Source organism: Rattus rattus, chromosome 3 (genome assembly GCF_011064425.1).
Source record: "Rattus rattus isolate New Zealand chromosome 3, Rrattus_CSIRO_v1, whole genome shotgun sequence".
Lineage (NCBI taxonomy): Eukaryota > Metazoa > Chordata > Mammalia > Rodentia > Muridae > Rattus > Rattus rattus.
Genome location: NC_046156.1, coordinates 183,812,273 through 183,840,194, shown reverse-complemented (window position 1 = coordinate 183,840,194; position 27,922 = coordinate 183,812,273). Strand labels below are relative to the sequence as shown.

At 43.9% G+C, this 27,922-nt stretch overlaps 1 protein-coding gene across 3 annotated transcripts in view; it reads left to right on the top strand.

Moving 5' to 3' along the window:
• The window catches only part of Dhx29 (DExH-box helicase 29), a 52,946-nt gene extending 26,040 nt beyond the window's left edge, over nucleotides 1-26,906 (top strand). Inside the window, exons 1-19 of one of the 3 annotated variants that reach the window (XM_032898876.1) lie at nucleotides 355-444; nucleotides 1,011-1,134; nucleotides 2,496-3,110; nucleotides 3,917-4,060; nucleotides 8,626-8,802; nucleotides 9,233-9,373; nucleotides 10,625-10,769; nucleotides 10,881-10,998; nucleotides 12,147-12,231; nucleotides 16,363-16,451; nucleotides 17,504-17,632; nucleotides 17,708-17,783; nucleotides 18,472-18,696; nucleotides 20,093-20,229; nucleotides 20,611-20,704; nucleotides 22,008-22,301; nucleotides 22,716-22,847; nucleotides 24,050-24,146; nucleotides 26,613-26,906. In XM_032898876.1, the coding sequence (XP_032754767.1) occupies nucleotides 1,078-1,134; nucleotides 2,496-3,110; nucleotides 3,917-4,060; nucleotides 8,626-8,802; nucleotides 9,233-9,373; nucleotides 10,625-10,769; nucleotides 10,881-10,998; nucleotides 12,147-12,231; nucleotides 16,363-16,451; nucleotides 17,504-17,632; nucleotides 17,708-17,783; nucleotides 18,472-18,696; nucleotides 20,093-20,229; nucleotides 20,611-20,704; nucleotides 22,008-22,301; nucleotides 22,716-22,847; nucleotides 24,050-24,146; nucleotides 26,613-26,665 (2,808 nt within the window). In that variant the 5' untranslated portion in view covers nucleotides 355-444; nucleotides 1,011-1,077 and the 3' untranslated portion in view covers nucleotides 26,666-26,906. Of the gene's footprint in view, nucleotides 1-354; nucleotides 445-1,010; nucleotides 1,135-2,495; nucleotides 3,111-3,916; nucleotides 4,061-8,625; nucleotides 8,803-9,232; nucleotides 9,374-10,624; nucleotides 10,770-10,880; nucleotides 10,999-12,146; nucleotides 12,232-16,362; nucleotides 16,452-17,503; nucleotides 17,633-17,707; nucleotides 17,784-18,471; nucleotides 18,697-20,092; nucleotides 20,230-20,610; nucleotides 20,705-22,007; nucleotides 22,302-22,715; nucleotides 22,848-24,049; nucleotides 24,147-26,612 lie in introns of those variants that run through there. The other 2 variants (XM_032898874.1, XM_032898875.1) reach the window with 2 other exon arrangements.
• The last annotated feature ends 1,016 nt before the right edge of the window (nucleotides 26,907-27,922 follow it).

The window sequence follows — 27,922 nt, the reverse complement described above, 5'->3', positions numbered from 1 at the left end:
AAGAGTTTATAATTTTTTGCTGTCAGTTGTGAGACCTGTCTCACAACTGACGCAGCAGCATGCTAAACGGCTGCAGGGATGCTCTGTGGTTCAGTCCGTGAAAGAGGATTGCTCTGCATTCTAGCAGAAAAGCAAACCTGTCTGGCCCTCTCTTCACCTAGCCTCTCTTCAGAAATGCTGTTCCTAAAATGGACAGCACGCTGGATCAGCTCCACGGAGAATCTCGAGTATTGCTGTTACCATTTTTAAAGAACAAGTCTCTTGCCTCTCCATTTAAGGTAAAAAGAAAGAACCTCATGATGTAAGAAACTTTGACTACACTGCTCGAAGCTGGACTGGAAAAATCTCCCCAAACAATTCCTTATCGATCGTCAGGAAGAATCTTCCCAAGAGTCCAAATCCTTCCTTTGAGAAAGTTCCAGTAGGTAGATACTGGAAATGTAGGTATGTTTTTCTGGTTAACTGTGAACTTTTAGAAAACTGAAGTGAAAATCCTTTTGTTCCTCGTAAATTGTGTAAACATTTAGAAATGTCAGGCTTGGTGGTTCACGCTCATAGTCCCAGCACATAGGAAAGGAGGCTGAGGCACAAGTTCCAGGCCAGCCTGAGCCACAGAGTGAGTTCAAAGCTAGCCTGGCCTGTAGAGGGAGACCTTATCTCAGAAGCAAAACACGGATCACGTAGGCATTTAAGAAACTCTTAATTCCTCATTTCTAGTTCCCTTTGCTTATAAATCATTGTCTAATGTGTTGCCTCCCCAGAATACTTAATAATTGTTTTAAGTTTAAGTTTGATGTTAATGAGTTGCTGGCTTTGGTTTTTTTTGTTGTTGTTGATGTTTTTTTTTTCTTTTTCTTTTTTTCGGAGCTGGGGACCCAACCCAGGGCCCTGTGCTTGCTAGGCAAGCGCTCTACCACTGAGCTAAATCCCCAACCCCGCTGGCTTTGTTTTTATCTGACTTTGTCAATTTTTTTTAAAGATTTTATTGTTATTTCCATGCTTCTTTCTAGGGTAAGGGTCGTCAAGTCTGAAGATGATGTACTGGTTGTCTGTCCTACAATCTTAACGGAGGACGGCATGCAAGCTCAGCACCTGGGAGCGACATTAGCCCTTTATCGTCTAGTGAAAGGGCAGGTGAGCCCCTGTAGGCCTTGATGCAAGTGGAGCATTCCTGATGTAAAACTCTGCAGTCTGCAAGGCTCTAAAACCTGCTCTTCAGCACAGACAGGACGCCATGTAGAAAATTCTGCACCAGAAATTTGCTTTTGCGAATGAATTATTAAAAGTATTGTGTAAGATTACTTTCAGGCTTTCTATGGAAGGCATATGTAAGGCAGACAGAGTTTGTGTTTAGAGAAAGTCTGCCCCAGTGTAGTCCAGTGTGTATGTGCCAAGGTCCCTAAGTCCAAAATCCAAAACTTGTAGTTCCGAGGATTTTGGATAACAGCTGCTCATCCTACAGCAAACTTGTCCTATAAATTCAATTTTTCAACTTAAAAATATAGACAAGTGGTTCCAGTTTTCAATTTTAGGTTATATTAACTATGTGCTTAGAGTTTAAAGAAAGAAGTTCTACTGAAGGAAGACACTCTCTGAGAAAGCACCATGCTCTTTTAAAGTTTTAGATTGCCAGCATTTCCTTTTTATAGTAAACGTGCTTCTCTGTCTTCATGGGAAGTGTTGCTGTAAAGAGGCACCTTCGCCACAGCAACAGCAACTTCTATTTAAAAAGAAAACAAGGCATTCAGTGAAGGGCTCTCTCAGTTTGAGAGTCAGTACATGATCATAACAGCAAGAAGCAGACAGACAGGGTGTGGAGCAGTGGCTGAGAGCTCTGCCATCAGCAGGGGAGAGAGAGAGAGAGAGAGAAGCTGGACCTGTGGGGCTATTGTCATTCAACCACCACAGGAAATTACACACTAAGTAGGAGTCCAAACAGTTGTTCTTTTCCAACTTCTGCCACAGTTCATGTCTTCTTTCCTTAACTTTGCCAAGTAAAGTGTTATAAGCTGTATGTGCTTGGTAAAAGCGACTGTTGCTGCCACAGAGAGAATTGTTCTTCATAGCCAGGAAGTAGAAGAGCGGAGGGGTCTGTTTGGTGTCGTCCTTTTAGAATACTTTGCCTCATAGCACTGAAGCACTGCCAGGTCTCACAGGGAGCTTTGTGTCCAAATGCTCTGCCGTTCATCTACATAGTATGTACTACCCCTGCAGAAACACTTACCAAACATTCACTCCATAGTTTACCGTGCTCCAAAAATAAGCAGAGACAGAAACCAGAGATGTTACCTTACTCCTACCCAGTCACATAGCCATTAAGTCAAACCCGACTATGGTGGGCCATTTATGAACTGGCAGCCTATGCATGTGTCTCTTCCATTAGTGGCTTTAAAGTTGAAGGATAAAGCTACAGTGTAAGAGAACCCTACGTTCTCAGGTACTGAGTGAGGTCTGAGACGTAGTCAGCACAGTAACCGCTGCTCTTTCCTCTTCAGTCCGTGCATCAGTTACTCCCTCCCACGTACCGGGATGTTTGGGTGGAGTGGAGCGATGAAGAAAAGAAAAAGGAGGAACTGAATAAAATGGAAACCAATAAACCTCGGGACCTCTTTATTGCCAAGCTACTGAGTAAGTTGAAGCAGCAGCAGCAACTGCAGCAGCAGCGACAGCATCCTGAAAATAAGACGGAGAGCGCGGAGGACCCAGAGGAGTCTTGGGAAAACTTGGTTTCGGATGAGGATCTGTCTGCACTGTCCTTGGAGCCCACAGATGCAGAAGACCTGGAGCCGGTTAGGAACCTCTTCAGGAGGCTGCAGAGCACACCCAAGTATCAGAGACTCCTGAAGGAACGGCAGCAGCTGCCTGTGTTCAAACACCGGGCCTCGATCGTGGAAACCCTCAAGCGGCACCGGGTTGTGGTCGTGGCAGGGGAAACAGGGAGTGGCAAGAGCACCCAGGTACCTCATTTCCTGTTGGAAGATCTGCTTCTAAATGACTGCGGAGCCAGGAAGTGTAACATAGTCTGCACCCAGCCCCGGAGAATCTCAGCAGTGAGCTTAGCCACCAGGGTGTGCGAGGAGCTGGGCTGTGAAGGCGGACCTGGAGGAAGGGTAAGGCTGTTCTCTCCCTCCGCTTCCGGGAGGAGGGCCTGGACTCTGCTTGGCTCTTGGGAACTGGACAGTGCACTAGTTCTGATAACGGAATATTCAAAATGTTACTGCGCTATTCAAGAACAGGGATAATTCTTGATTTGGCTTTGTATATATATGGAGTACTGTCTCTGAGTTCTTTGTGGAATGTATCCCTAAGGGGTTCCATTCTTTGTAATGAACAGAAAAAGAGAGCAAGTTAGATAAAAATACTAGACCGTTCAAAAAGGAAGAGTAAATGACGGTTGTAGAGATGGCTGAGAAGGTAGGAGCAGCTTGTGCGCGGGCCTGATGACTTTAGTTGACCCCAGATCCTATAGGGTGGCAGAAGAGAACTAATAGTCATCCTCCTGTCTCCACATGTGCACCATAGTTTGCACAAGCCTACACTTGGGCACACTAAATAAGATACAAAATTTATAATTATCAAACAAATCTTACAGCTTCACACGTTGAAAACCATAGATGTATACATTTTTGGCTTTTTAAGGTAAGATTTCATACTGTAGCCCAAGCTAGCTTAGAACCCACAGTGTAACCCAGGCTGACCTTAAACTCACAGCAATCCTCCTGCCTCAGCCTCCCGAGTGCTAGAGCTACAGGTGTGAGCCACCACACCCCCCTTGAAGTGGACCCCTGATAGTAAAGCGCATAAGCAGATCTGCCTGGCCTACGCAGGGACATGGCCATGGGCGCCTGTGCTGCATCTTTGCCACTCGTTTGCCAGCTCACCTGAGAGAGCTCACGGCTCCTCGTTCTCCCCGCAGAATTCTTTGTGTGGCTATCAGATCCGGATGGAATCTCGAGCTAGTGAATCTACCCGGCTGCTGTACTGTACAACAGGAGTTTTGCTAAGGAAACTTCAGGAAGATGGCCTTCTGGCTGATGTGTCTCATGTCATTGTGGATGAGGTAAGTAAGTGTTAGAATTGTGTCCAGATACATTCTAAACATGTTTGTATGTTGTATGCCAGTGACACTAGCCAATACTATGCTTGTACATGTCACATACCGCCCATCTAATGATTTAGTTGCATCTAGCAAATGCCTCGTGTTAATGAATTTGCTGAGTAAGTGCTGTATCCTCCTGCTGTACACTCTCCTGCTGTATGCCCGATGCTGTTCAAAGGACCACACAGACACAAGCGCATGTTCTTCTAGTCCTTCCAGCATTATCTTTACAGTTGAAGAGACTGAGCACATGGAGGTCCAGTTGTGGCAACCAAGGGCTCTTAGCCCAGGCACCTGACACGTTTCCTCTCCACCAGTGTCCGCCTCCCAGCTACCACACTGAGATGCTCGGGATCGGCTCCCAATCCCTCTCTTCACAGAACACAAGAAATCAGCATGCATTTTTTTCTCTAAATATTTTTTGATGCAAATCAAATTCCAGTACACACTTGAATTATGCCCCGAGTTTTACATTATGACAATTTGAGATGTTTTTCAGCCTATTCTAGTAAGCTAATTTGCTAGTGTTTTTTTTTTTCAAGAAGAGATAGCAGTCTTCTTTTCAGAAAATATTAATTAATCTTTCTCTCAAGGCAGGATAGCTGACACCTGTAAATTTCAGGGCTTGGTTGGCTGAAACAGAAGGATTGCCTCAGGTTCAGGCTGGCATGGAATAGTGGGAGATTATTCACTGTGCAGAAAGAGGAGTTTGATGTAGCGTGCAGTGGTACAAGCTTAGTCACACTGTGGGTTGTTTGAGATGGTCTGTTTTTTTTCAAGACAGGGTTTCTCTGTGTAGCCCTGGCTATCTTGGAACTCCCTCTGAAGACCAGGCTGGCCTCCAACTCAAAGATCGCCTGCTTCTGCCTCCTAAGTGCTAGGATTAAAGGTGTGCACCACCACTGCCTGGCTGAGACAGGGTCTTGCTGTGTAGCCCAGGCTGCCCCCTTATATTCGTCTTCTGTCTCAGCCTCCTAACTGCCAAGATAACAGGCATGTGATACCACACTGACTCATTCATTGATTTGTTATTAAAAGATTATATATAGATTGCTTTATAGATTACTTTCCTATTTTGAGATCGGAAGTATTAGAAAAATGAAAATTACAATCTCACAGTCCAGGAAATGGCAGACGGTTTGGTGGTTTAATTCATACTTTGGTGTGATTTGGCATGTCTGTTAGTTGGTGGATCTCTCGTGTTGCTTCATCGCACGTGATCTTCAAAGGGCTTTACAGTACTGTAGAGTCCATGTCTTCTGCTTATTTACCCATTTTCTTGTTAGACAGATTTAGGTGAAGACAATTTTAAATCTAATCAATATTCTGCTAGTAAGTAAGTGAAATGGATTAATTTTTCTTTGAGGAGTTTTTTTCCTTGTGGGACAGGTAGCGTATTGCACTAAGATGTTAGAAAGAAGCTGGGTGGCTATTGGCTTACCCATGGAAGAGTTATCCAGGATGCAGAAGATAGAGATACAGTTCTCCTTGGGATACAGATGTCTGTATTATTGCCTTTCAGGCCGAAACCTAAATGTCTCTAAGTATCATCAAGGGTTAAGATGAGCCAACGCTGGGATTTAATGTGGTATCCATCAATGAAAATTGTCCCCATCAAAAAAAGAACCAAAAAAAAAAAGAAAGTGAGCCTTCTCGAACCTCAATGAAAATAGTTAGCAGAAAAGTTCTTTTAAAGACAGAACAGACTGAATGCTAATTTAAAAATCCAGACCAGCTTGCAGAAGCTGTGTTCTTTGATGGTCTGATACTGACTAAGGCAATTAACTGCGTCAAGCTTCATTCTACACCATCAGCCTCTTGAGCAACAGAGTAAACAAGTCCCAGGGAGGGCTGGAGCGGAGGCTCGGCAGGTAAGAGCTATCGCTGCTCTTACAGAGGACTTAGGTTCCATTCCCAGCACCCATATGGCCTCTATGGCCAACTGTACTCCTTGCACATTCCCCAACACAGACACAGAATTAAAAACAAAAACCTGGGCCTTAGAGGTTAAGAGCACTGAAGCCCTTCCAGGGAGCCATATTCAGTTCTTAGCACTCACATGGCAGATCTCCTCTTCCAAGGGATCTGACACCCTCTTCTGGCCTCCTCAGGCACCAGGCACACATTTGGTGCACATACATATATTTTCAGACAAAACCCTCATACACATAAAATAAAAAATCTTTAAAAAGTAAAAAATCTTTAAAAAAAAAAAATAAGTAAGAGTCCCAGTGGAATTGATCAGCACTTAAGGAATGGAGAGCTGTGGGACAGTTTGTTATCTGACACAGGACTCTGAGGGCAGAGCTCTTCTGGCTGTCACTATAGACTGAGCTTCCCTGGAGTTTATAGTTGGTGTGGTCTAAGTCCTTCCCTGCTGGCTATGTCCACGCTCGTTTCTGACCACAGGAGGAGGTGTACTTATGCCATGTGTTTTATGAGCTCTAGTGTATGATCTTGTTTACAGTCCTGACTGCAGTTCATCTTCATCTTTCTGATGGCCTTGTCTAAGTCTCAGGGATCCGCAGGGTCTCCATGACCTTCAGACATAGGTCTCCAGCTGCCTCCTAGAGGCTTTGAGTCGTGGGAACTTGAGGGTCACTGTCCTTCCCTGCTGCTCCTTGTAACGTACACCACTCCTTGAGGGAGCCCCACCATTACTCTCAGGCCACCAAAGTAAAAATCACCCAACCTCAGGCCGCGACCCCCTTAATCAGCCTCATAGTTACGTTTGTTTTCCTTCAAATCCACCCACTTTTCTCCACATTCATTGATCTTACTCCTTATAAGGGTCACCAGTATCTCGAGTTACCACAGCTGCGTCTCATGATTTAACTTCCTGCTTTCATTCTCTGCATTGTACCCAGAGTCCAGAGTTGCTTTTTTTTCCTGTGACACAGAGTCTACACAGCTCAGAGTGGCGTTGAGCTCACCTCAGGTTCCAAGGTGTGCGCCTTCGTGAACAGCCCTCTCCGGTTTGCGTGTTGTGGCTCCTGTTTTCCGAGTTACCTAGATAAGACTTAGGCCACATGATGCTGCTTGAAGATGACTTAGATTCATTAGGCTGAAGCCTCAACTCCTTATAAAGGTTGCATGGTTTACATGGCTGTCACTGGGTACCTCTCTAGCTTTACCTCTGTGTATTCCCATCCCAGGGTCCACGTCATTATTTTGATTTTAGTTCTGGAACTATATTATGAACTCTCTTGACACTCTGGGTTTTTTAATCTTTCGTGAGGAGAGGGGTGGGTGTGTGTGGCTATTTTGGATTCATACATGTCTGTGCACCATATACATGCCTGGGGCCTGCAGAGGCCAAAGGAGGGCGTCAGATCCCCTACAACTAGAGTTACATTTTGGTGCTGGAGCGCAAGAGCAGCCAGTACTGCTAACCCCTGAGCTATTTCTCCCTGCCCTTGTTTGTTTCTGGGTACCAGGAATTGAACCCATAGCTTTATGCACTCATCATCGTGATTTGATGCTCAGGTCTGTCCCTTGACCTAACTACTTTTTCTTCCCTTTCTCATCCTGTTTTTCTCCGTCTGTGCCACCACTCAGACTCATACATCAGCTTTCAGCAAGTTCTCTTACAGTATATACAGTACTTTCTGTCTGAATTGCTTTTTTAAAACTCAGCATATGCTACAAGCAAGGTCCTTAACTGCTCGTTAGGCTCTGTTCTCTGAGCTTTGCACTGTGCCATTTGATTGTCCCATAACTCTATGTCACATGAAGGAATAAATAGACCCAGAGATATTTCTATACTTGCCCAAAGTCATAGTATAATGGTCAAACCGAGATGAATCCAGGGTCTTGGTCCCCAGGCTTGAATGCCTAAGTAGTAGTGTCTGCCTTCCAAGCCAACTGTGAAAGTTACTGACTATCTTGATGTACTTCTTCTTTGTTACAAATTTGGACAGAAACATGGAAGGTTAGAACACAGGTAGCAAATGCTTGTTACGTTCTGGCAGCATACGTATCAATACCCTGTAGCAGGGTTAGGGTCCTCCTTACGTCATCTGTGTGCTGTAGTAAGTGGAGAGGCCCTCTTTGGATGTATGTGTCAGAAGGGCAGGAAAATCCTTTTTCCGGACAATGATAAAGACCTGGTCGGCCTCCTACTGCTCAACTCGGTTTTTTTACTTAGTAGACAGACCGAGATCTGTCTTCTGTAGTGGTAACGATGTGCTTTTGTGTGAACAGCAGAGCGTTAGGAGTCAGGCTTACTTCTAAGTGAACTCTGGGAGCTAGTCTGATCTGTTAGCTAGTGTGGAGGATTTCCAAAGCATCTCCTGGGCAGTCCTGCCGATACTGTTATTTGTATGCTAATTCCCATCCCAGACTTCAGCCCTAAGAGAATAAACGTCAGTTTAGTTCTGAAGATTAGCCTTATTTGAACATCCAGCTTCCTCACCCAGCATGTCCTGACTGTATATATGCACACATTAACTGGGAGTGGATTCAAGCATCAGATTATTTATTCTCAGCCCCCACATGTGGTTGATTTTGGGTTGGCTTCCCATTAGGTCCATGAGAGAAGCGTCCAGTCAGATTTCCTGCTCGTTATCCTGAAGGAAATTTTACAGAAACGTTCTGACCTACACTTGATTCTGATGAGCGCCACCGTGGACAGCGACAAGTTCTCCACGTACTTCACACACTGTCCTATTCTCAGAATTTCAGGAAGAAGTTACCCTGTTGAGGTAAATCTACTTTATCTCTAGTGTGAGTGTGTGTGTGAGTGTGCGAGCGTGCGTGCGTGCGTGCGTGTGTGTATGTGTGTGTAGTGTAGGCAGAAACCATTCGTATCAGTCTCCCAGAGCATTGGCACTTTATTTTAAGCCCAAAACTAGTTCCTAGGCTCTACAGGTCAGGCAGGGCCCAGAAAAGGCCTTGACAGTTGGTCGGTTGGTCGGGTGGCTGGTGCTTTCCTGAGGGTGGGGAGGATGGGGAAGTGTGATCTGTAAGCCTTTAGCACCAGAGCCTTTTACATGAACTCCACGTTTCAATCCCTGTCATACTGACAGAAAGCTTGTCCTCATCCTAGCTTAGTCTAGTGACATTCACAAGACAGTGTTCTCTGCGTTCTGGTTGCTGGAGTGACGGTGAATCCACGATTCGCCTTATCTGCAGGTTTTTCATCTGGAAGACATAGTAGAAGAAACAGGCTTCATATTGGAGAAGGACTCTGAGTATTGTCAGAAGTTTCTGGAGGAGGAGGAAGAAATTACCATTAATGTTACAAGTAAAGCCGGGGGAATCAAAAAGTATCAGGTAAAAAGGAAATACCCTGAAAGATGCAGTAACTTCAGACTACAGCCTGCCCCGGGAGTTTGAAGCTGTGTGTCGGTAGAACACTGTGAATCCAGTAACAGTTGTGAGCATAAGCAAATTTTAAAGACTGTTTTTAATCTTGTTTCAAAGACTTTAGTCCTTACTTTCTGATATTTTAATTGTCTTTTATACTATTTGGGCCCATTAGATAGATGTAGACCCCAGGACTACATGCAGAAAGCTTGTGATTCATGACAGGAATGCATTGCTAGTGATTTCTTCCTGCTGTGACTCAGGAGAGAGTGCTGTCTTAAGTCAGCACCTTGGCGTTTGGGTTGTTAGCAGCCTGTGCTTGGCAGGAGGCAAGATTAGATGAGTAATAAAGCTGCTCAAGGCTAGAGAGTTGACAGCACTTTTGTAATTGCAGAATTACCCGGAAGCAATGTTACCAGATCCAGTCTCTCCGCTACATCTGTGCTTCTCGCTTTGTATTGCATTCCAGAGGCAGCGCATACAAACTGGTGGAAACACAAAGTTGATCGATCTTTAAATTAAACAGATAAGCCAAAAAATAATGTATGGGGTTTTCTGTAAAACCCCATAAAAACTTAGATAAAAGCTGAAAACTGAAGAAAGGCTTAGAAGAATATTTCAGATGGTTCATGAGATCTCGGTAGCCAAGGGAGAGTGCAGAAAGGGTGAACAGGTGTAAACTGCCTTAAAGCTGCCGCTGACAATGGCCTGAACACTTTCCTGCTGCTACAGAAGGATGCACATAGGAGTGCAGTGTGGTTTTCTACGGTTATTGCTATCTGAGCGTGGAAAGGTAAACATAGGCTTTTGCTGTTCGTAAGGAAAGTATGGGAGAATGATGAGATCTCACATTCTTCCTCCCGTTTCTGCCACTAAGTGGGTCATAGTGACACTGACCTGCAGCCCCAGTTATTCAGAATGGGCTGTGAGGAATCCTTGAGTCTGTGAGTTCCTGACTCGCCCAGGGAGCACAGCAAGCACCTGTTTCAAGCATAGTTAAGTAATTGATCTGCTGTATTTTAGCAACAATGGCAACGGTAAGGACTTCATTTGCATGGTAAAGGCAGCACTCTGTTGTTTCTGTTTTTGGTTTGAGCTGTTATTTGCAGTTGTGGGAATTGAACCCAGGACCTCTCACACATGCTAATCCCCCTGCACTACAGCTGCAGGCCAGAAATACAGTGTGTTTCAGCTTTCTCTGGTCGGGTTTTCTCTTAGGAATGCATCCCAGTTCAGAGTGGAGCGAGTCCTGAATTAAGTCCGTTCTACCAGAAGTACAGTAGCCGTACTCAGTATGCTGTCCTCTACATGAACCCTCACAAAATCAACCTGGACCTCATTTTGGAGCTTCTTGTATACTTAGGTATCTTTCTATTTGTTTTAATAAAATACTTCTACCAGCCAGAGGCATGTATTAATATTGTATATGCTGGTTCCTATCTTATTTTGAATATTTTACCTTTTAAATTTTCAGACAAAAGTCCCCAGTTCAGAAATATTGAAGGAGCAGTATTGATCTTCTTACCTGGCCTTGCTCACATTCAACAGTTGTATGATCTCCTATCAAATGACAGAAGATTTTATTCTGAGCGGTATCTCTACAAATCTTCATTAAATTCTTTGTAGTCTTAAAACTGGGGATCTGATCCATTAAAACTCTGGCTCAGAACTTTCACGCTTTCAAGTTCCGTTAAAATGGTCCATGCAGGGCTGGCTACATGGCCCAGTATGCAGGGCCCTGACTGTTCTTCAGGGGACTCAGGTTCAGTTGGCAGCACCCACCTGACAGCTAATCCTGTGTGTAACTCCGGTTCCAGGGGTCTGACACCCTTTTCTGACCTCCACAGAAACTACATGCACACCGTGCAAAGAGAAATGTACAGCAAACACACAGACACATTTACTACATACACACCGTGCACAGAGATATGTACAGCAAACACACAGACACATTTACTACATACACACTGCACAGAGATATGTACAGCAAACACACAGACACGTTTACTACATACACACTGCACAGAGATATGTACAGCAAACACACAGACACATTTACTACATACACACTGCACAGAGATATGTACAGCAAACACACAGACACGTATACTACATACATACTGCACAGAAAAATGTACAGCAAACACACAGACACATTTCTTTTAAATCTCCACAGTTGCTCATGGAGATTGTTGGTTTGTTTATTTTTATCTGGTGGAAATTTGTAGATACAGTATCTGCATTTCTATGTTTGTTTTTAATCTGAACCAAGAATCCTGTAGTTAATTATATAGTTAATTATAACTTCTGACTCACTGGGTCTTCCAAAAGCCACCAAAATTTTGTAACTTAGGAACCATATCTATTTAAATAGGCAATTATCTGTTCTGTAATAGTTTTTTACTCTTGTCATCATTATCGTATTATCAGAATTTTTAAAAATTTATGCTCATATTTCACATAATAAGCTTACCTAATCAAATAGTTCAAAACTCAGACTCGGGGACACTTACAGCCCCAGGCATTTCAGAGGAGAGGAGCCCGACCTCCTATTTGCTCACATTGGCTTCCCTCCTCTGGAGGTGGGACCACATTAGACTGCTCTGTGAAATTTTGTTTGTTTAATTTTTTTCATAATCAAACATTAAAAGTTGCTTTCTATATGTACCTAACTTTTGTTATTCCTTGCAGTGTCTTCTAAAGAGAAGCTCTTGCTAAGAACTATGATTTTAACTTTCAGATATCAAGTTATAGCTCTGCACTCCGTTCTCTCAACTCAGGATCAAGCGGCGGCTTTCATGCTTCCCCCTCCAGGGGTCAGGAAGGTAAAGTCACGTCTCGAATATGTGTGGTGTGAGAATATGCCATGAAACGAGTTGGTGCTGGTTACATGACCAACTTCAAGCATCCCGCAGCTCAGTGTAATAATCAAAGTGAACCTAATATTAAATGGCAGGCATTCAGGGCTGGAGAGATGGCCAGTGGTTAAGAGCGTATGACCACAGTTTGGTTCTCAGCACCCACACTGGCAGCTCACAACTCCCTGTGACTCCTTCAAAGCCTGTAACCTCCCTGGGCATCTTCAACTCACATCACATGTGCACAGTCATACACATAGAAAAGTCTTTTAAAAATAGTTTTTAATTCAGACATTTTAATACATTATGTCCTAGTAAATAGATAAGACATTTGAGCAGAGTAGTGGTTGTGAAATGTGCTGTGTGTATACTGTTTTTTAAAAGGAAAAAAATGGCCAGGTGGAGGTGGTGCACACCTTTGATCCCTGCACTCAGGAGGCAGAGGCAGATGCAGACAGATCTCTATGAGTTCAAGGCCAGCATAGTCTACAGAACTAATTCCAGAACAACCAGGCTACATACAGGAACCTTGTCTTGAAAAGTCAAGAAGAATGTAAAAGGAAAAAAGACTACTTTGTCCTAAGAAAGCATAATGAGCCAGGCATGGTAGCTCATTCCTTTAATCCCAACGCTGTGAGGAAGAGGCAGGTGGATCCCTGAGTTCAAGTCTAGCCTTGTCTACATAGTGAATTCTGGAACAGCCAGAGAGACTGTCTCAGAGAGAGGGGGCGGGGGGAGGGAGAATGCATCATGAAGGAGATTGGATGTCAAGAGCTTTTGAAGTCCTGAGAGGACTCATTCTCTAGGCTGTTTCCTTAAGCCTTAATCATCCATTCCTTGTGTTACTGTGCTAATAATTGAATCCAGAACAGTGCTCATTCTATGTAAGTGTTCTGCCGTTGAGCTATGTTCCCAGCCCTGTCCTTTAATTTCTGATGATAGCTCACAGCCCTTAATTTATGGAAATACTTGATGCTCTCTGATCATGACTCTGAATGAAGAGATTCTTGACAAAGAATTCCCCAGGTTTTGAATCTTCTCCCAGAAGAAATTGTTAAAAACAACATAGTTACACTGTGGAACACTTTGGGAAGTGGGGGGGATGTCAGAACCAGCCTGACCGATACACAAGAGCAGGTCCTCATCCCTAAACTGACCACCATCCAACTTCACTTTTTATTATTATTATTATTATTAATCTGGTGGTTACTGACTGGGCCCTAAGAACTCAAAGGATCCTGATTTGTGCTCTGATCTCTAACATCTGCTTCCCTATAAGAGAGAGTTTGTTTGAAGAGTTCAGCTTAACAAAAGAATCTTAGCACTGCCAAAAGTAGAGTGGCTACATGGCTTCCAGGAAGCTCGATAACCTGGGAACTGCAGTCGTACAGAAACAGCCATTAGAAAGGAGCAGTGCTTTAGGGACTTGACGTAGACTTTATCGTGTGCATACGCCTCCTTATTTACAGCTCTGGTATTGAGTCCAGGGGTGAAGGGAGGGGCTTGCTGAAGCTGGGAAGTAGCAGGACCAAGACAATCACCCCATTCTTGTCAGTAATTTCTCTTCTTTCCTAGTAATTGATCGTATAAGGTCATATTGAACTGTCTGAATTCTCTGACCCAGTTCCCAGGCCACTGTGAATTTTAAGTTGACTGACTAGAACTTCGGGAGTGATGGTTTTGCTGTAGTAGAAATCTGTAAATGTATCTTGTATTTTTCCTGTTGTAATTGCTGTCTGGGAGACTTACTGCCTCGTTGCTAACCTAGTCCTCGTCCTGGAGGCTCCTAGCCTTTGTACAATCTAATCTGGGCCTCAGACTTGCTGCTGAATAAGCTCACCCTTTCTTCCTTCGGAACTCTGGCTGGTTCAACTCAGCTCTTCTGGCTCAGACGCCTCTCCCAGCTGACTGGTTCAATCTGGCTTCTCTCTGCCTCTGAATTGCTCTGCTCTTAGCCTCACACTAACTCTGGCAATCTGTTCTAATTGTCTGCCTCCTACTCCTCTGGTTTGTTCTGTCTTCTTCACCTGTGCCCAGCCAACTAGTTCTCTCTCCCAGTAAAGCTGCTGCTGTAGCCGCCTCCTCTTCCTCCTCCTGTTCTTCCTCCCTCTTCTTCCTCTTCTTTCTTTCCCTCCCTTCCTCCTCCTATTCCTCCTCTTCTTCCTCCTCCTGTTCTTCTTCCTCTCTTCTTCCTCCTCCTCCCTCCTCCTGTTCTTCCTGTTCTTCCTCCCTCTTCCTCCTCCTCTTCCTCCTCTTCTTCCTCCTCCTCCTCCTCCCTCTTCCTCCTCCTGTTCTCCTCTTCTTCCTCTTCTTCCTCCTCCTCCTCCTCCCTTCCTCCTCCTCTTCCTCCTGTTCTTCCCTTCCTCCTCCTCCTGTTCTTCCCTCTTCCTCCTCCTCCTGTTCTTCCTCTTCCTAATCCTCCTGTTCTTCTTCCTCCTCCTGTTCTTCTTCCCCCTCTTCCTCCCTCTTCCTCCTCTTCCTCCTCCCCTGTTCTTCTTCCTCCTGTTCCTCCTCCTCCATCTCCTCTTCCTCTACCTCCTTCCTCCTCCTCTCAACCCTACTGTGCTGCTCTCCATGAACTCTACTGTATTCCTGTAGGGCACTCCCTTCCTCCTGTTCTGTCTGCTCCCCCTTAAGTCGCTTTCCTTTCCTCTCTCTTCTTGTGAGAGTTGGGCAGATCCTATTCTGTCAAGGCCTTCTCTGATGCTTCACTTTTTCTGCCACTCGATTTGACATCACTTTCAAACATGGGTACTTCCTTCCACAAACTAACTTTCCCTTCATTGTCTAGGATTAAAGGTGAGTACTACGGGAGTGTCTGTGTTCCAGCCTGAGGGATTAAAGGTGTGTGCCAAGGGCTGAGCCACACCCTAACCAGAAACAGGTTCAAACACCTGTAGCAGAGGTCTGTACCAGGGGCTGGAGAGATGGTTCAGCAGTTAAAACGCCATACTGCTGTCGCAGACTCAAGGTTTCTTCCCAGCGGCCACTACAGGTGGCTCAGAACCTGTAACTCCAGCTCCAGAGGGAGGCAGAGTTGGCCTGCTTAGGCACTGACACTCCTCAAACACAGACGCATACGTACACATGATTAAAAAGGAATTAAATCTAACAACCTCATTAAACTGAGCTGATAAAACTGTAAAGCAAATTAAAATTATGCAACAAAACAGTTGAAATTTTGGGGCTAAAAGTGGCTTTCTTTTTAATTTTCATTTATTCATTTTGCATCCTGATCATAGTCCCCTCTTCCTCCTCTCCTCCCATTCCCACCCTCACATACCTCTCCCCCCACCCCCACTCCCCTCTCCTCAGAGAAGGGGGAACCTTGTAAGGGCACCAACCTGCCTTAGCACATCTCTCCCACTGAGCTAGACAAGGCAGCCCAGCCAGGGGAAAGGGATCCAAAGACAGGCAACAGAGTCATAGTCCCTGCTACAATTGTTAGGGGACTCACATGAAGACCAAGTTACACGTGTGCTACACATGTGCAGGGCCTTTGTCCAGCCTGTGCATACTCTGGTTGGTGGCTCAGTCTCTGTGAGCTGCCATGGCCCCAGGTTAGTTGACTCTGTAGGTCTTCTGTGGTGCCCTTGACCCCTCCAGCTCCCTCATTCCTCCCCCTGACTCCTCTACAAGACTCCCCACGCTCCACCAATTGCTTGGCTCTGGGTCTCTGAATCTGTTTTCAGCAGCAGCAGTTGGATGAAGTCTCTCAGAAGACAGTTATGCTAGGCTCCTGTCTGCAAGCGCAGCAGAGTATCATTAACAGTGTCAAGGGTTGGCACTTTCCTATTGGGTGGGTCTCAAGTTGGGCAGTCATTGGTTGGCCATTCCCTCAGTCTCTGCCTTATCCCTTTATCCCTGCCCATCTTGTAGATAGGACAAATTTTAGGTCACAGGTTCTGTGGATGGGTTGGTGTCCCCCTCCTTCCCTGGGCAGTCCCTCCTGGCCACAGGAGGTGGGAAAGTGGCTTAATTTGGTCCCTTACACTGCTACTGTCTTAAAATTAACCTTTAAAACTCATCAATTCTGACTAGAATAAAAGTTCAGAAAGCAGGGCTGTCCAAATGCTTCCCATTCTTGTTTCTTTGCAGATTGTCTTGGCAACAAACATCGCAGAGACGGGGATCACGATTCCTGATGTCGTGTTTGTCATCGACACTGGAAGAACAAAAGAAAATAAGTAAGTCTGACTTTCTCACAGTGGAAGTTTGTAGCATTCGGTTTTGTTGGAGAAATTACAGAATCCTGTTAAGAAATCCAGATCCCAAAGGTCATAATTCTGTCCAATGCAAAAGAGCCTTAGCAAAAGTATAGATGAATTTAAAATATCTGAGAATAAATTTCAGAATTTCATACCTCGGATTTTACCAAAAATAATGTCAATGCACCACCACTTAAAAGTGTTGTCTGGGCAGAATTTCACAATGTAAGTTTTTACATACTTTTTGCTTGTTAAATATATTGTTTAACACAAGCATTATTTATGGGGCTATGATAGAGTGGACTTTGGAGGACTGAACTTAAATCTCTGATCTGGAGGGGAAAACCCCCAATCATCAGGTCCTTGTGTACTAAGGAAGACAATGAAGTTTCGTAATTGCAAATGCCTTATATAGTAATCTGAACCTTCCCCAAAATGGCTCTACCCTCTATCTTAGGGTATGTTACATAAACAGTGGATGGCACCTTTAGCTAACTGTAGTCTATACACAGTCCCCAATATCAGAAAACCACAGCAATGTAATCGGAAATCAGCTCTAAAATGAGCCATTGTATCTTCAGAGGAAACATTTCTGGCAAGAAGCACTTCTCAATCTGCACACCTTGTTGTGTGATTGGTGGGTATTGACTAAAACAAAAAGGTGCCATGGTCAGGTTAGTTTGAGAAAAAATGAGTTAAGCAATCATTTTCTTTTGTAGCAGATGATTTTTATTTGGCAATATGAGTAGGCACTTTACAAAACCATTTAATCAGGAAATATGACTTAAGAAATGTTTGTCTGCCACAAGTGCTAGTGCACACCTACACTCTCTGCTCTCAGGAGGAAAGGGCAGGTGGATCTGTGAGTTCAAGGCCATCCTCATCTACATAGTGGGTTCCAGGACAGCTCCCTGACCCCCACCCAAAAAAAAAAGATGTTTGTTACAATAGCAGTAAGTTCAATGTTTCCAGCTTTCTGGGTTTGCTGGAAATCAGTTACTCACATATCGTCTCCTGAAACCTGCCTTTAGGTACCATGAAAGCAGCCAGATGAGTTCCTTGGTGGAGACCTTTGTCAGTAAAGCTAGTGCCCTGCAGCGCCAGGGGAGAGCCGGGAGGGTCCGGGACGGCTTCTGCTTCCGGCTGTACACGAGAGAAAGGTAGGCACTGCGCAGACATCGACAACACACACAGCAGCACTCAGTGGCATTACCAGTGATATATTCCTTTTTCAGATTTGAAGGTTTTCTGGAGTATTCTGTACCTGAAATCCTGCGTGTGCCTCTGGAGGAGCTATGTCTTCACATTATGGTAATCCCAAAGGACCGCACGTGAGGGGTTTTGTTGTGGTGGTGGTGGTGGTTGTGGAGGTGGTGGTGGTGGTGGTGGTGGTGGTGGTGATAGTGGTGGTTTTTTCCCACACTTTATTAGGAAAAATCTGACAGCCTGGGTGTTTTTAACCTCTATTTTTTAAGTACTGTGTGTTTGCTGTCTGTACTGTGCTTTGATCTTGATGTAGTCCCTCTGTGGTAGAGAAAGGTGGTAGAAACAGCCTTCTGCCCTGAGCAGTGGTCTCGTGGGACAGTACTGCCTGCTCAGGGACTGGGGGCATGGTCTCCACATTGTTGACTGTCCCGGCTCTATGCTGCTGTATAGTGTGTAGAATGAGAGATGCAGCCCAACATTCCCCACAGCTCTTCACATCCAGCACAGCTCCCCAAAACAAAGATTCCCCCAGCCCAAGTGTCAGCCTGCTGGCTGAGAACCTCACTTAGGCCAATGGCTTCCTAGACTGGAAGGTACTCTTGATTCTTAGTTCTGAAGAACTAAGTACTTAAGTGATTCAGTACTGAAGAAACTAAAACATAGAGACTCCACCATGATGTTCACCTTGTAGGGTGGCTTCACACATTTGCTCAAGATCCTGTTAAATTCCTACTTTAGTCCCAGTGTAGCCTCCAGGGAGCACTGATTCCTTCCGATCTCCTTCACATTGCAGAAATGTGATCTGGGCTCTCCTGAAGACTTTCTCTCCAAAGCCTTAGACCCTCCTCAGCCTCAAGTAATCAGCAATGCAATGAATTTACTCCGGAAAATTGGAGCCTGTGAACCCAGTGAGCCCAAACTGACTCCGCTGGGCCAGCACCTTGCCGCTTTGCCTGTCAATGTCAAAATCGGCAAGATGCTCATTTTCGGAGCCATATTTGGCTGTCTTGAACCAGTGGTAAGTGCCGTTTGGTTGGAAGTTATTAAGGGATGGAAACAAGTTTAAACTTTTAATTTCTTAACAAAATGCAATGACTGTGCTATCATTAAAACATAGGAGACCTGAATGTCTGGTGAGAATTTTCAGATATATTTAACTTTTTCTAATAATATACTTAAAAATCTATTTCCCTACCTACTTACATATAGAAAACCTCTGTATAGCCGCCTAGGTTGTTACCATCAAGTAACTCAGCTGACACATGGATTCAATTGAATATGTAACGTGTGTAGGAAGTTGTTGATACAATATACTTCAATACAATGGAAACCTCCTTTATCCAAATTCTCTCCCTAAGCCAATAATTCTGAGTCTATTTTCTCAGTTTACTTCAGAAATAAGTTCTGTTTGTCTGTCTGAATCTCTGGCGTGTGGTCTTACAGCGCCTTTGCAGCATTATCAAGTGGTGGTTTTGAGCACAAATCAAGGCCGCTCGACACAGAGAATGGGGTCCGCTTGTCTCCTTTCCTCTAGTGTTAGAAGGAAATGTGGGGCTGGGGTGTGGCTCAGCAGAGGGTTTGCCTGGGGTTCATGGAGCAGGGGTTCAGTCCCTGGTGCAACTGTAACAAAGCAGGGGTTGGGGTGTTCTGGGAGGGAGTCAGGGATGGTTTCCCGAACTTGCTCAGTTCAGAAAGTACCGTTTGCATTGTCGTTTCTCCGAAACCTTGCAACAAGTAGATGGCTGTATAGTCCTCTTATTTTCAATGCATTTTTAAACTAATGTGAGGATTGACGCCAGGGCCTCAAGTGTGCAGGGTAAGTACTGACTTCCACTGGGCATAGCACCAGCCGAAACTTTGCTGCTGCTGCTGCTGCTGCTGCTGCTGCTGCTGCTGCTGCTGCTGCTGTATTGTTGTTTAGTTTATAAGGAACACTAATTTATTCCTCGGATGATAGCAGCTGAGAAATCCAACATCCAGGCACTGCACAATCAGTGTTTGGGGACGTCCTCCTCCTCCTCCCCCTCGGCATGGCAGCTTTTAGCCGCGTCTTTGGAAATGTAAAAGAGCCCAACCTAGGTCTGAAAGGCACTGCAGCCTTGAGAACTGGCCATCCCGAGGTCCAAAGGCCTGAGCTACAGTTTGGAGATGGCAGACTATAATCCCTTGGACGAGTTTTCAGTTTTCCTGATTCCGGTGCTATACCTCCTTAAATCACAGAGGTATTCTAAAAATAATTAGGTTTTCTGAGTTCCATGAAAGGAACTGAGCCAAAAGCTATGAAATTGTAAGATAGCCATGTTAAATGCATTGAAAATATGAAACAGGTAACCTGATTGTAATTGTTTTATTGTTTAGACTTTAAACAACTTTGGGTGTAGACTTCTTTAATGGTGAGTGATATTTATGGGCAGGCAACCCTGGCGGCTGTGATGACGGAGAAATCTCCTTTCATCACACCAATTGGTCGAAAGGATGAAGCAGACCTTGCAAAGTCATCTTTGGCTGTGGCCGATTCGGATCACCTCACGATCTACAACGCATATCTCGGGTAAAGAAATAACCTGGTTGCTGTCAATAAGCCAGTGACCGGAAATGGTTGACCTTTTAAAAAATGTATCTTTGTCATTCAAACTGTGCTCTAACATTTAAACTTGTTCTTAGTGTTTTTAATCGGTCAGGATATTATTTTATCAGAGTCTTTAAGAACAACATACTTGTTACTATATGTACAGTTCTCAAATCTGGAGCAATTCAACAATTTGTTATACCTAAAAATACTGCAGTTGGAAACTACATAAACGTACAGTAAGCAAGGTCCCTTCTTCGTAACAGACTGTAATTTTTATTAAGCCTTCCGTGGGTTACTCCCTCTGAGAAAGGGCCTGGGGAGGAGCTGTGGTGACCTCTGTCCTCTGACGTGTTCATCTAGGTGGAAGAAAGCGCAGCAAGAAGGAGGCTTCCGCTCTGAGATCTCCTATTGCCAGAGGAACTTCCTCAACAGAACATCGCTGCTGACACTAGAGGTGACTCTGAGTGTTGCTCCTAGCAACCGTAATGTACAAAGAGACAGCATGGTTTCGTAGAAATAACACTAGCTTGGGAACAGGACAGTTAACTTTTTAGTTCTCTTTTTTCTAATAAATAACTCAAGGGGCTTATCCAGGGTTCTTTCCAACCTGGCACTCAGTTATTATGTTGTTTAATTATGGAGAATTTCAGGAAGAGCAGAAAAGAACTGGAATACTGTCAGGAACTCTAGTTCACCCATTTCCCGCAGCCATTAACTAGCAACATGTGGTCAACATTGTTCTATGTCTGTTCCCCTTACCTTACTGTCTCCCCTGTAGACTACATTGTAAATAAATGTAAAGATTAGATAATTACATATCTCTAAAGTATAGGACTTTTTTTGATACCACATCACACCTTTAAAACAAAGAGACCATAATATCAAATTACAGCACTTAAATATCCCTAGTCATTTAATAATTTTATTTTCATACCTAATTTGAATCATGATCCACACAAGATTTACTCACTACATTTGATTGGTCCCTTAAGTTTCTTAATCTATAGTTAATAAACTTTTTTTCCTATTTGTGATTTTTTTTTTAAAGAAATCAATTTGAATTGTTCAGTAGGATTTCTTGAATTCTGGAAGTAGCCACTTCTGAGCTGAGGACATCCCAGTTTGTTGGCCTAGAGGTGGCTGTCGAATTAGTCCTCTCTCCTTTGTCTCCCTTTACTTGTCCCAGGCCTCCAGATGGATGGCCTCCCACCAGCCTCTTCCCCCAGCCTGTCCTCACACCCCTGAGCTTGGGATCTCTTACAGCTCTGCCAGTGTACAGGCCACTGCGGTCCCACATCCGTCCCACATCCGCAGCCTTCCTGGGGCTTCTGCCCATTTGCACTCTTAAAGGTGCAGAGTGTTTTAAGCTGTAGCTTAGCTTCATTAAGTGGTGACGTTAGTGGCTTTTGTCAGAAGGTGCGTGTCAGGACTATCAAGTTTCCCTGTAATGTGTCCCCACTGACTAAAGAATGACTAAAAACAAAAACAAAAAGGAGAGGAGGGTGTGGAGTATGAAAATACATCTGACCCATGTTTGCTGCTCTCATAGACGCTTATATTTTATAACATCACTGCGAGGATGCTGAGGGCAGCGGACCTCTAATCCTTCAGCTCCCGGGGTCTTTTCCTCCCCGCTCACGCCTTTGCTTCTAGTCATCCAATCCCATCTGTTCTTAGAGGCGGCAGCGCTGTACGTTTCAAAGTTGTTTGGCAATTTCTCTACTTTATCAGTTGTCTCATTTTAACATGAAATCTAGGATGTGAAGCAGGAATTAGTGAAGTTGGTGAGAGCAGCAGGATTTTCATCCTCTACCAGCTGGGAAGGAAGGACAGGCCCACAGGCGCTCTCTTTTCAAGACATCGCCCTTCTTAAAGCTGTGCTGGCTGCCGGACTGTACGACAGCGTGGGGAAGATCATGTGTACAAAGTCAGTGGACGTGACGGAAAAGCTGGCATGCATGGTGGAGACTGCCCAAGGCAAGGCACAAGTGCATCCGTCCTCTGTAAACCGCGATCTACAAACTTACGGGTGGCTCTTGTACCAGGAGAAGGTAAACGCTCATTCTCAGATCCCTGCATACAGCGCTGGGCCTCCCTTCCAACACCGTCCACTGCGTTGATGGTGTTCTCTTTCTCAAGTACAACCCTCACCTGTGCTCACTTGCTCAGCAGAACACAAAATAGAAGGTTTCTCTCTGGCTAGTGCCCGTCTACTTGAATTCAGACAGTTATAGCAAGTGACTTTGGCTAATCTGTGTGTTCCAAAGTATTTCACTAAAGTAGTTGTCTCAGAAAGCGGTGTGTTCCAATTCTAAATAAGGGGAATGTTGGGTAGAATAATGTGGTTATATAAACATATATTTTTTTTATTAAATTTGTTAGGAAAATACGTACATGAAAAATCACTAAGTGAATTTTTTATATTTTTAGACTGTGAAGTTGTTCCCCCACTTTCTCTCTTGTAGGTGAGGTATGCCAGAGTCTATTTGAGAGAAACGACCCTCATAACGCCTTTCCCAGTTCTGCTCTTTGGAGGGGACATAGAAGTCCAGCACCGAGAGCGGCTTCTGTCTGTGGATGGCTGGATCTATTTTCAGGTATGCGGTCCAGATGACTTTATGAAAATTTTCAAATGCCTGTATCACTGAGTAGACTTTGAGGTTTCTACTGAAGTTTGCATGATCTTTTCCTGTGTGGCTTACTGAGAAAACTTCATCCTAAGTATATGGTTTTTATAATGTGAAGATCATGTTACTGTCACCGAACATTTTTATTAATAATCATTACAATTGCCCTGTGCCAGGAGTATCGACAGCAGTTCTCTCTGGGTTGTCCCAAATAGCTTCATTGTGACAGGGTGTAGGTACGGGGAGGAATCAGCCCTCCCCGAGGCCTGAGGTCGGTTGGGAGTTGTTTCCCAAATGCACACCTTTTCACTGTATTTGTTCGGCCCTTCCATACAAAAACCAAACACATTTGTAGTTTTTAAGACATGAAAAATTCTTCTCTGGACAAGGTAAGCCAGGCCAGGCTAATTTGCAAAGGTAAGCTTTTTATTTTCCTCTGTAGCCCTGGCAACACTGACAGTGTAAAGACGTTCTCGTGCATACTGTTACTTATAGCTGTGTGTCTAGAACCAGAGAATCGAATTATGTATTTTTAAAATGCAAATAATTTGGAGTAATAGAGATTGTCTAAAAATTGGGTTGTAGTGATATTGGTAAGAACTCTACAAATTTACCAAAAAAAAAAAAAAATAATTGAAATTGAGCACTTAAAATGAGTATTGTTTTGTGATTTATAAATTATCCCTCAATAAAAGTGTTAAAAAGTGTTTCCTCCCAGCAAGGGTGGTAGCTCACACTTTTAATCCCAGCACCCAGGAGGCTGAGAGGTAGAGGCAGAAGGATCTCTGCATTCAAGACCAGCCTGGTCTACGTAGTGAGCCCCTGGCCAGGCACAACCGCAGAGGGAGACCCTGCCTCAAACTACTCCCCTACCCCATCTCCCAAATCTCCCCCAGAAGTTTTTAGTTTTGCCCCAGGGTCATATACAAAGGGAAACAGAATCATTGGGACAAGTTGCTTCATTGTGGCAAGAGATACCAGACTTCCTGGGAAGCAGGAGGCCTGCATGGCTGGGCTCCCCTGGTTAACATGTTGTCTGCTCACACTCTCCCTGTTTTATGGTAACAACCCTGGTGTCCTAAGTGGATTACACTGTGAGGTACTAAGATTGCTTTATGTAAACACATGCAAATGCCCTGATTAACTCTGTCTGATGTGTCTCCTCTCAACAGGCCCCAGTAAAGATAGCTGTTATTTTTAAGCAGCTAAGAGTTCTCATTGATTCTGTTTTAAGAAAAAAACTTGAAAATCCAAAGATGTCCCTTGAAAGTAAGTGTTTTATTGTGTTTCGGGTAAAAGCAGGTCTGTATTTGTACATTAGTACACAGTTCAAATATAGCATACATGTGTATAGATAGATGGAGGATAATACGCATATAAAGTATTAGTGTGTTGTATTTTTTATTTTATGTGCTTTGGTGTTTTATCTGCATGTATGTCTGTGTGAGGGCATTGGGTCCCCTAGAACTGGAGTTACTGACGGCTGTGAGCCACCATGTAGGTGCTGAGAATTGAACCCTGCTCTTTTGGAAGAGCAGCCAGTGCTCTTAAGTCTAGAAGTTGTGATTTTAATATTAGAATGCCCTGTGACACACTGAAACCATACTTTTGATATAATTATTGATAAAATCTTGTTTTTGATAAAATCTACTTTTGCTAAATTCTATTCACTTGTGCACAATTACAATTAGTGACTGTTTGCACCTTATTCTCTTAAAATCTTTACTCCCGGTTTCCTTAACTTTACTGGTAAACCGTCCACTTCACAGACAAAAACAAATCAGCGTAAGTTCTGCTACTTCGTCGGCTTGTCATGGCTGTTTTCTCTGCCATGTTTCTTACAAATGCACAACCAGAAGTTGGTAAAAGTGCTTTAGCCTTCTACAGAGGCCTGAAATAAACCTGCGGCTTTTCAGTCGCACGGTCCAGCACTGCCCAGGTGGGCACATCACCAGTCCTAACAAATGTGGAAATGACTCAAGGTTCAATGCCTGTTCCAGGCACACTAATTTCTCCAAAGAGACCTGTGATGGTCTTGTCTGTTGTATTTCTCTTCTCCCCTGATGGCCTTTTAAATGAATAACTATTGTAATAAACTCCTACGATGTCCTAGCCCTAGGAATTAGTTGGACAAATCCTTGAGCTTTGATTTAATGTGCTCCTTGAAAGCTGTAGTTTGTGTAAGCCAGTGGTTTTCTCTTGATTCAGGCCAAGTTTAGAACTATTATTTTCTAGTTGGTACTATAGTCTTTCCATGCTGTTGTATCATAAGCACTGAAGTGTGACTTTTCTGCTTTAATAATGTTAAGAATATCTGGGGATAGGGAGATGGCTCAATGGTTAAGAGCATTGGCTTAGCTGCTCTCCAGAGGACCTGGGTTCAATTCCCAGCAATCACATGACAGCTCACAACTGTCTGTAACTCCAATTCCAGAGCAGCTGACACCTCACTAGATACACACGCTAGCAAAACACCAATGCACATAAAACATAAGTCACTTGAAAAATATTTTTTAAAAAGAATTACCTATACATCCGATGTTTATTTTGACTTGGGAAGGAGGGTAACGTTTGTGATGTTTCTGGCTTTACTATAAAGACAGGTTGTGGTAGTGACTCACACAGAACTGTCTAAAGTTACCCCTGTGCTTTCTAGTGCTCTCTACTTTTCTTCAAATTCACTAACAGTCCTTTAGATGAGCGCAGCTCCTCTGCCAACAAGAGCCTCCTCTCCCCTCCCACCTCCTTTGTCCTTCCTTTCTTCACTGCCACTCTAGCTCCTGAGTACCTGAGTCAGCCACAGGCCCAGGTCAAAGTCTCAGGACAACCACTTCAACTAGGGACACTGGGCCCTAGTGTAAGTGTAGAGTGTCTTGCAGTCTTGCAGCCCCACCCTGACGGCTCTCTGAAAAGGTGGCTGTGAGAGTTACAGGAAGTCACAATTCCAGAGCTGTTTAAGCAGGAGTAGTTGTTAATAAGCCCACCTTAGCGAGTAATGTCACCGGTTTGTGGATTCAGCTATGCTTTGGTCTTACACACTCTTGTTGTGTAGATAACCCTGTCACGTCCCATTGACGCCTCTCTGAGAGCATTTCCCTTTTAGAATGTTTGTTCCCTTGGTCCAGGCCTGGAGTAAAACCATTGCCATCTTTGCCCATTTGGTAAAAATCCTGTCATGCTGCAAAACAGGAGAGAGTAAATAAAGCATCAGCCTGGTGCAGCTCAGTGAAAACAAATGAGGAACTTCTTGAAGGAATTTCTAAAGAACCAGTTATAGAAATAGCAGGCTAGGCTTCATAGTGCGCATCAGTAATCCCAGCACGTGGGAAGCTGAGGCAGGGGGGTTGTGAGTTCCAGCCCAGTGTGGACTACAAAACAAAACGTTGTGTAAAAAAAGAAAAGACAAAAAAAAAACAAAACAAAAAAACAAACAAACAAACAAAAAAACCCAAACACTTATATCTCATTAATTTGGGCCTTTGTCTATAAATACTCAAATATCAACTTCTTTTTACAAAATGTTAACTTTAGTCAGCATAACTCTTATAGGACAACCAATTTGACTTTTCTGAACATCTCTGGTAACATAGTATACATGTCTAGTGTTGGTTTGCACTCTAATTTAAGAAGATTTGTAATGAGATGCACCTCTGTTTGTACATATGTGTGTTAGAGAATTAGCCAGTGTTGCAATGTTTACAGGTGTTTTGATTTATTTATTTTTCATTCCCTCAGATGACAAGATTCTACAGATCATTACAGAATTGATAAAAACAGAGAATAACTGATGCTGGAATCCATGATTACCTGCTTCTAAAGTTAAGATAAAGATACAGTCCTGAAATTATGTGAAGGTCGGCTATCCCATTACATATTTCATTACCTGAAATGTTGGTACTAGCCATTAGCCTGAAGACGGGGGTGGGGAAAGCACATTCTATCAACCTGGACTTTTCTAGCTCCTTTGTAATGATGATGATGCTCAATGTATTTGCCATGACATTTACAATAAATTCTTTGGTATCAATCATATTTGTCCATCTTTGTGTCACTAGGCCACAACCATACTGCTTTGCTTCCTGTGTAATTGCCTCATCCTGTGTATCCTGTGTGCTGTCCCAGCCAATAACAGGCCTTCATATTTGGAGAGTAAATTTAGAGTTTTGTGCTATTTCTTAGGGTTTCTGTTGCTATGAGAAAACACCATAAGCAAAAGCAACTTGAGGAGGGAGGAAAGGGTTTGTTTCAACTTATACTTAGCAAGACACAACATCATAGAGGGAAGTCAGGGTGGGCACCTGGAGGAAGGCACTGATGCAGAAGCCATGGAGTGGGGCTCCTTACTGACTTGCTCCTCAGGGCTTACTCAGCCTGCTTATAGGACCCAGGAGTGGCACCACCCACAATGCACTGTCCCCTCCACATTGATCACTAATTAAGAAAATGCTCCACCAGCTTCTCTACTGGCCAATCTTATGGAAACACTTTTTCAACTGTGGTTCCCTTTACTCAGATAACTCTAGCTGTGTCGAGTTGACAGCTCATTACCCGATAAGAAGGTAATCTCTCAAACCAGCTAGTTTTCAGTTTCATGACAAAGAAATCATCAGGCCAGGCAGGCTTGGGAGGCAGAGGCCAGTAGATCTCTGTGAGCTCAAGGATAGCCTGGTCTACATAGTGAGTTCCAGGACAGCCAGAGCTACATGGTGAGACTCTGTCTGGAAAAACAACAAAAAGGGAACTTCAGGAAGCACTTAATGCTTGATATTCAAAACGGCAATCTAAGCCAGGGCACTGGTTATAGATGCCACTTACTTCAGTGGTGTTCAGAAAACAAGGGGACAGGCTGCTAGCAGGTAGGCTGGAATGACTGACGCTGCTCTCTGCCTTCAGCTAGCTACCTTACATGCTCTCATTCCACATTTGAACATTTTATTTTAAATTTCTCGGGGTGAGGGGGTTGTGCATATGCACGAACCACAGTATGGATATAAAGATCTGAGGACAGCTTGTGGAACCTGGTTCCGTTCTCAATAATAGTGGGT